At 39.7% G+C, this 12084-nt stretch overlaps 1 protein-coding gene across 1 annotated transcript in view; it reads right to left on the reverse strand.

Moving 5' to 3' along the window:
- Window positions 1-4781: 4781 nt before the first annotated feature.
- HSPA4L (heat shock protein family A (Hsp70) member 4 like) overlaps window positions 4782-12084 on the reverse strand; it is a 48993-nt gene continuing 41690 nt past the window's right edge. Inside the window, exons 16-19 of the mRNA XM_061585078.1 lie at window positions 11625-11732; window positions 9925-10044; window positions 6706-6867; window positions 4782-5849 (exon numbers count right to left, since the gene is read on the reverse strand). Of these exons, the coding sequence (XP_061441062.1) occupies window positions 5664-5849; window positions 6706-6867; window positions 9925-10044; window positions 11625-11732 (576 nt within the window). The 3' untranslated portion in view covers window positions 4782-5663. The remainder of the gene's footprint in view (window positions 5850-6705; window positions 6868-9924; window positions 10045-11624; window positions 11733-12084) is intronic.

Here is a 12084-nt window from a genome sequence, read left to right on the forward strand (position 1 = left end):
AGGTCTCCTCTTTGTACTGTTTCACTAAAGGAGTATTTTCCTGCAAAAAATCAAGGAATGGAGACAATTACTAATATGTATAACCTCCTACTGCATTATTTCATTTCAAACCACCTTTCCTTAAATACTGTAATTTTGTGAGTGCCATGCCTCATCACTAATGCACCTGTTTTCTAATGCTATAATAGGCCTTTTCTGGCTGAATGTTTTTTACACATCAATATTCCAGCTTGGACATTTTATATATAAGCTTTGTGTAACCAATCATATAGCGTTTCGTTTGTATTTGTTTAAAACAAGTCATTAAATGGTATAAAGTCACAGTGAAGTGCTAAAAGCTGTATTCAGAATATGGTGGAATATGCACGTGAAGAGTTTACCACAGGTTGAAGTAGCGAGAAGTCTGAAGGGAATGGTCTTATCCCATGAATGCCTGTGCTAACATTAACTGCATGGAGATCATTAGTTCCATATATCAGAGAAAGGCTCAGGTCAAAAGAATGCAGTGAAGTTGCATAATGCTATATGCTAGGTATCGGTCATAAAGACTACCACTGGGTGCTTACCTGCAATTTGTTCTCCTTTGGGTTAGCTATAAATCACTATAAAATTGGGTTATGCTCTAGTAGTATGATAAGGCAGACTTATAGAAGTGGGCAAAGAGGAAGAAGTAATTTCCAATCCTGTCTAATAAGCAGATTACTGAGTACCCACCTGTGCACAATGCCTGATACTATATGCAACACTTCCTGTTAAAAAACCTAGAACATTTAGTGTGGCACTATAACCAATCCAAATGGAGGGAAATTTGCAGGTAAGTGCTATGTTCTCTACACTACCAATCTAACACGAACAGAATGTATTAAACAGTATGGTACAATTGGAAGAAGGGGGAAGTATAAAAGAAACCTGCTCTGGGCCATGACACCTACCCCATTCAAAGCCAGTATATCTGTGCTTGCTCAAGAAAAGCTTATTCTTTTTGTTGCTCGGAAGGCAAATGGGACTACCTGTAGATCTCCTAGGGCTTACGTTACACCTTTGAAGATTTCCTCAAGACCTTACTTATTTGGGCCTCAATCTTGACAGCTTAGTCAGTCAGCCTGTAAGTTCAATTAATTGCTGTGACAGGCATCTCGTGTAATTCTACTCAGGAGAAAGACAGAAATGCTTCCTACTTAAGTAAAATGACCTAGTTTCCCCATTTATATAGGCTAGCACATATATACTTAAAACAGGTGGACAAAAGACTATGGAGCTAGGTAAGCTGCTTGAAGTTCCAACACAATGGACAAGGATACTATGTTCTTTGAAACAATTTTGACTGCAGAAACACTATCTTCTAGATGTCAAATGCACCTATCAAGGTCTGACAGTGGTACACCTACCCAGGCTTGTGCTGCTTCTTTCCCATCATCATCAGAGATTCTACAACAGAATACTCATCTCTCATTAAGGTGACAGAAAATCAACTAGAGACCCAAGTCTTTAGAAAGGATCCCAATCCATGTCTTTGATCATGGAAGACTGAATCCTGAATAAAGCCTTCTTTTTCACCTGACCCGGTTGATTGTTTAGTAAGAATGTCTTGAGATTAATTCCCGAATCATTCATAAATGTTGAATAATTTAATCTGGGCTCAGCAGGATTTTTTCCAGTTGACTAGGAATTTCATTTGCATGAGCTCTGGTTACCAGATCAGAGAGAAAACAGGTGCACCACTCATGAGAATGGCAACAGGTGGATTGGGGCAGTTGGCTGAGGCATCCGAGACAAGTGAAATGCACTTGAGTGCTATGCCTCCTCATTGCATCCAGTAAAAAGCTGCAAACCTCAGTGTTACATTTTGTTTCTAATAATTTCCTTTTTCTTGCATGGTTCTTCTGGTTCTGGTATTTATGAACAGGCCAAATGAAGATCTCTGGTATCACTGATCTATTTCTCAGCCACTCAAACAACAAGCTATTGGTGTGAAAGTGGCAGTAACACATCTTTTTTTTTCCCAATTAATTTTTATTCAGATTTTCAAAACCAAAACAATACAAAAAAAAAAACACAGATCAATACAATAAAAAAGGGGAAAAAAAGAATAAAAACTATTGACTTCCGATTTGTCGTAGTTCAGCTATAAGTCTATAATATATAACAAGCCTGTTTCTTAATAGATTATAAAATCACCTTCCTCCAGCGGTTATCTTAGTTGGTATCAAATCTCATTAACATCATATCATTTTATTCTTCCACAAAAAGTCAAAGAGAAGTTTCCAATCCTTGAGATATATGTCCATCAATTTTTTTTCTAGATAAACATGTCAATTAATCCAACTCATCAAGTCTATTAAGTCCAGTAATTTCAAATCGCTCTTCTTCCATTATCTGTGTTGGTTCCATCTTCCATCTTTACGTACCCAATAATCTTGCTGTCATAGTCATATAATAAGAGTCTGATAGGAATTTCCTTTATCACAGATATTTCTTTGCCATCAATTCCGAACGTATCACTGAAATATTGTTGCAAAGCCGCATCTCTGTTCCTCTTTTTTACAGAATACACTAGCACATCTCTTGAAGGTTTTTCCATTGACACAAAACAGGAATTAATTCTGTTAACTTTCTCCATTTCAAGTTCCATCAAATCGTTCCAGTCCAGGAATTTTTTCAAACCGATAATATCTTTATCTCCAATCTCTTCATCAATTCCTTCAGGGACAGCGCTGAGTTCCAAACCATAATATTTGTCTCCAGGATCCATCACAGCCAGGAAATCCAAATCTTTTTCCAAGCCCATATTTAATCCAATCTCCAAAGTTTGAACCTTGCCTTTAATTTTTCTTTCATCTTTTTGGTTTTCCAGATCTATCTTTATTCTCCTTTCTCATAGAATCCTGAATTTCTTTCAGCTCCTGTCTCATTTCGTCAAATTCAATTCTCAACGCTTGTCTATTATTTCTCAGTTCTTGTTTTATTGACTTAATCCCATTCATTATTTTCTGAAACATATCTAAAGATAAAGTCCCTTCTTGTACATCCATGATCTTCTTAATTGTCATTCTTAAAACCAAAGGAACAAAACTCCTTCAATTTTCAATGTCCCAAGCAAAGAGCAGTTTATTTCTTTATCCAGTGACAAAGGAGTTAATCTTTCAAACCAACTGACGTCACACTCCAGACAGTACGGATTTCCTTATCTGTTATATCCCCAGAAGTGCAAAAACAACTTTAGTTCACAGCATCCAAATAACTAGTTGCAGAAGGAATGAGCAGATTCGTCAAAAAAAAAAAAAAAAAAAAGACCGGAAAAAATAGTCCCAGACATATATTACACAGAAGTCTTATAAATAAAAAAATTACCCAATCAGAAACCCCTCATCCGTTGTAATCTTTATAATGCTGATTTATATGCCAGCTTTTTGCAATAAAAAAAGATAGGCTATTTTTATTTTCTTCCCCCTTAGTTCCGTGAGTAAGAGAGAAGGTTTTGACTCACCCAGGTTTTCTTAATTGCTGGTTCCTTGACAAATCTCTTTAACTGAATAGATAACAAAATAATGAGCATAGACAGGAGGATGCTTGCCTGTTAATCCGTTTTTCTTTGAAAAAAAAAACGGCTCACTTATTCAGCTGAGCTAGTTAGAAATCCTAGCTCCGTCCGAGCTGTTGGAAGACCTCCTTTCACAGACAATTCTAATGAATTCCAGTGTGGGAAGCTGTGTGGGAGATCTCACGTTTCTTCCTTATCCGGAAGAAATTATCCCCAGTCAAAAAAGCCCTTTTGACTGGACTTTAAACTGAAAAAGTTTCATCCAAGACGGGAGCCCGTCTCAGAGGCAGCACAGGCGGAGGGATCCTCCTGGGAAGTCCGGCAGTAACACATCTGAGTAAAGGCTGGCTAGGGCAATATCACACATCTCCACCTCAAGGTCCCTTGTGAAGATCAGAAAATGACTTAAGCAGCTGCATGTCCTTTCTGCCCTGAATGAAGCTGATTAAAAGCCTGAAAAATTAAGTCCAGTAACAGGAATGACTGGCAAAGTCAACCAAAGTGAACGCAAATGCCTTTGAAAAGCCTGTCACTTCCTGGCAAGACAGAGAACTAGGAGAGCACCCCAAGACAGCCTTTCTTAATTTTAAGTCTGCCTATCACATAGAAATTCTAGAAAACAGCAAAACATTTAATAACCTTATGGAGATATTGTTGTGCCGTGCACAAATAAGAGAAACTCTGCCTATAACACTCAGTAATCTGTAAAAATCAAAGTGTAGAGAGGCTTTTTGCATGCATCCTGGTGCACAAAACTATGAGAAGTGACTGAAAAATTTGAAACAAAATGTTACTTGAACTTGCATAGTAGTTGTGGGGAAAAAGAGATAAAACTCTGCTAGAGTAGCAAAGATAACATTTAAGCCAAAAACTGAGGTATTCCCTTGAAGGATGCCCTTCCTTAACAATGAGTGCTTTTGATGAACCTTCTCTGCTTGCCCATCTTTCAAGACAGTTGATTTAGTATGTCCTCGGCTTAGTTTTAGTATGTCCTCAGCTCAGACTTAAAACTGTACTAGTAGAATCAAGTTTAAACCAATGCATGTTTGGAACATTAGTAGCTTGAACATATCTCTTGGTTGAGCTTTTTATAATGTCAAGGGATGTTTGGGACAATTGCTAACAGATCTTTCTATTCGTGTTATCCTCCTTTTCCAAACACAGATACTAAAATAAAGATCATTTGGCCAAGAAGAATGGTAGAAGTATTTCAGTAAGGAACACTGACAGAGAAGATCAATTAACAGTTAATGTGTGTGCATTTTCCACTTTTAATTGTGAGGAGGACAGATTTAAAAAACATGCATAGGCAGCATTCAAAACTAAGCCAAACTAGTGGGTTTGGAGGCAATTAAGGGAAATGAAAACATGTGTCCCCAGTTAACGGCCTTTAACATTTCACTAACGTTTCCTACTATTACCACTTTAAACAGTGTGCTCAGCATCAACACAGAATATGATATACAGGGCTGTGTACATGGAGACCATGAACTTTATTTTTAGTCATGTTGCTTGTCTTGTGACAAAGAATGCTGCTGGTATGAGCTCCTTTCAAGCCTTGGATGTTTTGTCTACAAGGTTCTTACAGTTTTCATGGTACATCAACAAGATGAACTAGTTTGCCAGCTAACCTCTATTTTAATATTTAAATTAGAACAGTACAACAACTAGAAAAAGGTCAGTGCTTCAAGTGGCAATGTTTAAGCCATATCAAATCCAATATCTTCCAAAATAAAGATGCAAAGATCTACACTTCAGCATCAGTAGTGCAATACAGTGGTCTTTCCTGAATAGAGGAGCAGAGGCTTACCCACAATAAAAGCTTTAAATAAGGTAGATTGTTGTCATTTATATATCAATTCTGCCTATTTGATATAAAATATATCGGGAAAGCTTAAACTGACTTTTACAATCTACATTCAACTAAAGCTTCACATAAGCTGCATCAATGGAATGAACAATGGGAATGCACTCAAATAGAAAAACACTTTCAAACCTACTGCAAAGAACAAAGGACAGAAGGTTGACTAACTGAACATCTGTAATGTGAATCAGACATAAAAGAAAGATGGACCCTCTGATTACTTGCACTGTTTTTAATGGACTGAAAGAAATGTAAAACTTAGTCCACATCCATTTCTTCAGATGATTTAGGCTGCTGGCAACTGTCCTCTGATTTTGTGTCAGCACTGCTCTGTCCATTCATTGGTCCATTGTGTTCCCTGTTAGATTTTGCCTGATCTTCAGACAGTGGCTCTGCCTTGGGCTTTGACTTGTAAATAATAGGGTTACATAAACTGTCCAATTCCTGTGAAAAAGAAGAGAAAATAAATACTATAATTCAGTAAAAAATAAGAACATAGTGGCATATAAAATTGATTATGATGTAGCATTTGGGAGGTGAATCAGGTGTGTGTGTGTATTGATTTGACCAAAGAATTGTCCATGACTAAAAGATTAATATTAAGCAACTGTTCACAAATCAGATCCTTTCAAGAATGGAAACTGCTGGAAATTTTGTTAGCTAAATTATTATCTGTTCCAGTTGCTGAATTATCAAGCCTTCCATGAAGTATGTCAAACAGCTCTTACTGTATTTTAGGGCACACATAGGAAATTGCTTCTTGCTTATCCACAGAGACAGAAATTGTCCACTGTTGGTGGGAACCTGTTTACTGCTTTACACACTTTCAAACAATCTCTATTGTTGCTAAATACCAGAACAGTGTGTTTTCAACAGATATACTGCTTATTCCGCTACAGCACATGAAGGCAAACCCCCACCACAGCTGTACTGCTTACCCATGTGTAGCATATGGGTAAACGCAACAGAAGCTCCTTCCATTTATGGCATGAAACTTTGGAATCCAGGCCATATTCTTCTGCATCAATCAGAGCTGTAGCTGATTGTGTCACTTGATATAAAAACACACTAAGATGCTGTGATTCAAAGCCCTGTATGCACACAGGTCACAGCAATAGCTATGGCAGACAAAGCTCAGCATGCACAGATGCTAAAAGTATCTGTCCTGCTGAAATCCTTTTATTAACTTTTGTAGAAATGTATGTTATGCTCTGCTATTATTTGCAATATTAATTTATTTCTTGGTCCATCCACGCTTGTATTAATCTTATTTCATTCACAGAATATTTTTCAGATTTACCTTAGACGTTGCTATTATTTCTGCCACTTTCACAACAGGATCCTGGGTCAGACTCAACCTGTTTTGCGCATTCATTTTTGAATTCAGCCAATTCATTGCTTCATTGGTATACTTTTCAACTTTTCCCATATCAACAGGATCAATGTGATCATATTTTTCATCCTAGGAGATAAATTTTTTTTAATCCAGAATTCAGCAAGGTAATGAACACACAGGCTCATATTTGATATCACTCCAGACCACTGTTAAGGAAGCTAAACTATGGTTTAGTGCGATGTCTGAACTGACAAATCATGATCTGCAATAAGCAAACAAACCAGAAATTTAAAGCAGGTTTGCAAACCAGTTTGACATGGTCTCTAATGACTGTCCAATTCATTGTCTTGAGTTGACAGAAAGTGAGAAGAGACAAGCAGCTTTAAATCAAGGTTTATATATTAGTGAGCTCAAGCCATGATTTGGGGGTTATAAACTATGCTTAGCCAGTGGAATGATACAAAATACCATTAACTTTTATGACCAGTCCTTGTAAGACAACAGAAGGTTCAAAGAGCCCTGTGACTGTGAAGCAGGAAGGACTGGAACTGGTGGAGTCTCCTCCAATGGCAGAAGAATCTACATCGACTAACATGGTCCTGCCTGTGGAGCAAGTGGGAGGAGTAACCTGTTTTAAGATAACCTCCTCCACCAAAGAAAATTTTGCACATATGCTTGATGAGGCATTTGACAGCATCCACATCCCACCCCTCATCCTCAATCCCCATCACAATGAGGCTTGAAAGAAAACTTCTATTGGGCACATCACCTCTCCCCTGATGCAATTAAACATGAAAATTAGCTCTAATAGAAGGCTTTTTTCATGCTTAAATTTTGAGTGGTTGTTGGGAAATCTTCCTGTAGTTTGCAGCTGGAGTCACATTAATCCTTCCATCCTCAGCTACACTCTGCAGGAAGTTCACCTCCAATCCAAATAAAATTACATTTGGGAAAAAAATGGTTTTTTCAACTCCAATGGCGAGTTGAATGAGAAAACACATGCATGGTTATGGAGCATATGTGACATTACTGTGGTCCACTGCATGCCAACAATGATTTCTCAGGTTGCCAAATGTGCCTACTGCCCAGATTAGCAACTGCTGGACCTAGACCTAAGGTGTTACACTCTGAACTTTCCTATAGCTTTAATTTCCTTTGAAGAGCTGATGCATGCTTTTTTTCTTGCCCATTTCTGTAGGCCATGGATTGGGACGTTTTCATGGTTAACTTTTGGGGGGCTGCACACCAGCAGTTGGCAGGGACATTGGTGTATATATTATTTATTTATTTATTATTATTATTATTTATTTAATTTATTAGTCGCCCATCTGGCTGGTTGTCCAGCCACTCTGGGCGACGTACAAGATAAAACAATACATTAAAACATTAAAATTTAAAACCATAACAGTAAGAAACCTAACCCACCCCAAAAGCCTGCCTGAAGAGCCAGGTCTTCAAGGCCCGGCGGAAGCTCATCATAGAAGGGGCATGGCGGAGATCATTTGGGAGAGAGTTCCACAGGTGGGGGCCACTATTGAAAAAGCCCTCTCTCTAGTCCTCACCAGTCTAGCTGTTTTAACCGGTGGGATCGAGAGAAGGTCTTCTGAGGCTGATCTTGTTGAGCGGCATCCCTGACGATGCTGGAGGCGCTCCTTCAGATAGACTGGGCTAAAACCGTGTAGGGTTTTAAAGGTCAAAACCAACACCTTGAATTGGGCCCGGTAAACAACCGGTAGCCAGTGCAACTCCTTCAGCACTGGAGTGATGTGATCTTGCCGGTGGCTGCCTTTAATCAGACGAGCCGCCGCATTCTGTACCAGTTGCAGCTTCCGGACCGTTTTCAAGGATAACCCCACGTAGAGCGCATTACAGTAGTCTAGGCAAGGTGACCAGGGCATGTACTACCGGTGGGAGCAGATGGTTGGGAAAGTAGGGGCGCAGCCTCCGTATCAGATGGAGTTGATACAGCGCCCCCCGGCTCACAGCCGAGACTTGAGCCTCCATGGTCAGCTGGGAGTCAAGAATGACCCCCAGGCTGCGGACCTGGTCTTTCAGGGGCAAACATACCCCATTGAGCACCAGGTCCACATCCCCCAGCCTTCCCTTGTCTCCCACAAACAGTACCTCGGTTCTGTCAGGGTTCAGCTTCAGCTTATTCCTTCCCATCCAGCCACTCACCGACTCCAGGCACTTGGACAGGGTTTCTACAGCCAACCTCGGTGAAGATTTAAATGAGAGATAGAGCTGCGTGTCATCCGCATACTGATGACATTGCAGCCCAAATCTCCTGATGATTGCCCCCAGCGGCTTTATATAGATGTTGAACAGCATCGGGGAGAGGATGGAACCCTGTGGCACCCCAGAAGAGAGAGGCCAAGGATCCGAAACCTCATCCTCCAATGCCACTCTTTGGTACCTACCAGAGAGGAAGGAATGGAACCACTGCAATACAGTGCCCCCCATGCCTAACCTCTTCAGGCGGTCCAGGAGGATAACGTGGTCAACGGTATTGAAAGCTGCTGAGAGATCAAGGAGGACAAGGAAGGTGCATTCGCCCCTATCCCATGCCCTCCTCATATCATCTACCAAGGCGACCAAAGCTGTTTCAGTCCCATGTCCAGGCCTGAAGTCCGATTGAAATGGATCCAGATAATCCACTTCCTCCAAGTGCGCTTGCAACTGTTTTGCCACCGCCTATACACTCACACAGAACGGGATTTCAAAGAAGTATTTTAGCTTTTTTCAAGCCTAACTGCCATGTGTATGCATGCATGAGATCTTTATAGAAATTACAGCTGGAGATGCATGGGGTGGGGGCTCTTCCCAGCTATGGCTTTTTGGCCCATGGCATTTAAGACTTAAAAACTTGCCTCCCACTGGCTCCAATGGAAGGCTGTTTTTAGGTCTAAACTGCTGCCAGAGAGGAGGGAAGCCTCACGGTCCACATCTGAGCCAGTAGTTCCCCACCTGTTTTAAACTATGGTCTTTTCTAAACAGCACTATTTTATAAACATGGATAATTATATATTGAAAGGAACTCTAGATTTGGAAATAGAATTTGTGAAAAATCGTTCCATCTTATTTATTGAAGTAGACTTAAATAATCATATCAACCGTTACACATCACAGAAGGAACATGTACTTATAAGTATACTATGCTGAGGATAAATCCTGAGGACCTACCTTAGTTTTGTATCCTTCTACAGCTTTCATAAGCATCTGGAGCTTCTTTCCCAAATCATTTAAAGCTTTTGGCCTCTCTTCATGTTCCATATATCTATCATGAATAGGACCACCAAGTTTCTACAAACATAAAAAATAGATACTGAAATATTGTAGAATGATTCCCTAAAAACTGGAGAAAGCACGAACATACTGTTTTTTAGACCTATTAAGCAGAAATGCTTGTAAAATTATTGACATACAAGAAAAGCACAGCAATCCTGGGAAATGAAGTAGGGGGAAACAAAAGACCCAGATACTTTACTGTGGAAGCTTAAAAGTGGGTCACATCAGCAAATCTTTATCTCAACTGTATTTGAAACAAAGGATTGATTCAAGAGTTGCACAAAGCCTACTCCACAACTGCTTTCAGTTGTGCTTTCAGAAGGGGGTAGGCTATTTCCCCCTCATTCCTCCCCCCCCACTTCTAAAATCTGCTCCAGAGATTGAGATCCACAGGAACAGGATGAAAATGGCACTGGAGATTGCAGGAAGGGGAAATTGGCAAAAATGCCCCCTTCTGTCCACAAGAATGCCTACTGGAGTGGAGCCTCTACTGGATCAGGCTCACTTTTGAGAATGGAAGGACTCCTGTTCATAGAACAGCGGGTTTGGATCCCAATTCATGAAGTTGCAGCCCATCAAGTCCAACAGGTTTGATATAAGAAATCCAGAGCTAGTGCATCCCCAACTATCATCTCCTCTTACCAACTGTGGTTTGGAAAGGATGCTCTTCTGAGCTCTCTGGAGAAAGGGCAGGAGACAATTATCAGGAAAACAACGATAATCATAAATGATAAGCTGCAACATTATCAGCACTGTAGATGAGGAAGCTCTGTTCAGTGGTGGACTAATACAGGCCTAATATAGGGTGGAAGTATAGCAAGGCACCACACGAGAGCGAGCCTTTTCTGTTGCTACACACAGATAATGGAACATCTTCCACAGTGAAGTGCAGTTTGCTCCCTTCCCTCAATGTTTTTCACTGGTTCTTTGACAGCTTTTTATTTTGGCAGGCAGGCTATTATTTTATGAGACAAACACAAGCTCAGTTTCCATGTCATGATAAACCATAAGGCTGAGCCCTATGAACTACTTTGCTCCTTTCTGGCAGCATGTGGGAGAAACAAACGATGATCCTTGGCTTAGGGTAATGTCCAAACTGGGGATCACGGTTTGTTTCAATCCAAGCAAATTATCACCTTTGGGCCAAGGTTTTTGGGGGCGATGGTAGGAAGGCTTGTAAATACCCCCCCGATTCTTTGAAAATCTTCTATCACAACAAAACAACAACAGGTTGAGAGGAAGCCACACCCATTAAGGACTAACACCCTGAATGTGTTTTCTTTTAAATATATAGCCAGACACCTCAGGAACTTTGTAGCCTTTGTTTACTAGTAAGGTATAATATATTTCTGTTCAAATGAACAGGTTGGAGGGTTAATTTTTTACTATGAAGTATACTAAGGAGAATTATGATGTCAGTAAGACTAAAGCTACAGTACTTGCAGTTACTCCATTTAATCTTTTAAAAATATACTTGTGACATCTTCAACTTCTGGCTGTCTGTAGTCAGATTTCAGTGACTTTAAGACAGCAAAGCCACTAGCTCACATCTCTAGGATGTTCAAATGTTATCCTTCCTGGAGTGCAGGTCTTACTTTCATTTCCTGAAGTTTTTCCACATATACATGTTTTGGTTGGTCTTCTCCATCTTCGTAAAGCCAGTTTTCTGTATCCTCCAACATTAAAGTTATCTTTCTTGTGTCCTAGGAAAAGCAGTACAAAATATCCAAGTACTACATCAAGCCTTGTTATTTTGAATTAGCGAGAACAGGTGGCTGTATAAGAATGTCTTCAGTTACTTTTCACAATATACAATAATGATGTTGAAACAAATGTACAAAATTGAGCTCCATGATGATTGCAGAGGAAGGAAAAAACAGCAGCAGAAGCAAGGCCTCAAGCTATCATATTAAAAAACAAAGTGGGAATGCCAGCTTGTCTCATTCATTCATGCCAATGTATAGAAACAGCTAGTAGAAAATGAGCTTTGTTACAATTGTAACAAGGATAAGTTTTTGCTTTACTCCTTATACTTTCTGCATAAAGGCTAACAAT

Source organism: Rhineura floridana, chromosome 9 (genome assembly GCF_030035675.1).
Source record: "Rhineura floridana isolate rRhiFlo1 chromosome 9, rRhiFlo1.hap2, whole genome shotgun sequence".
NCBI classification, from domain to species: Eukaryota; Metazoa; Chordata; class Lepidosauria; order Squamata; family Rhineuridae; genus Rhineura; species Rhineura floridana.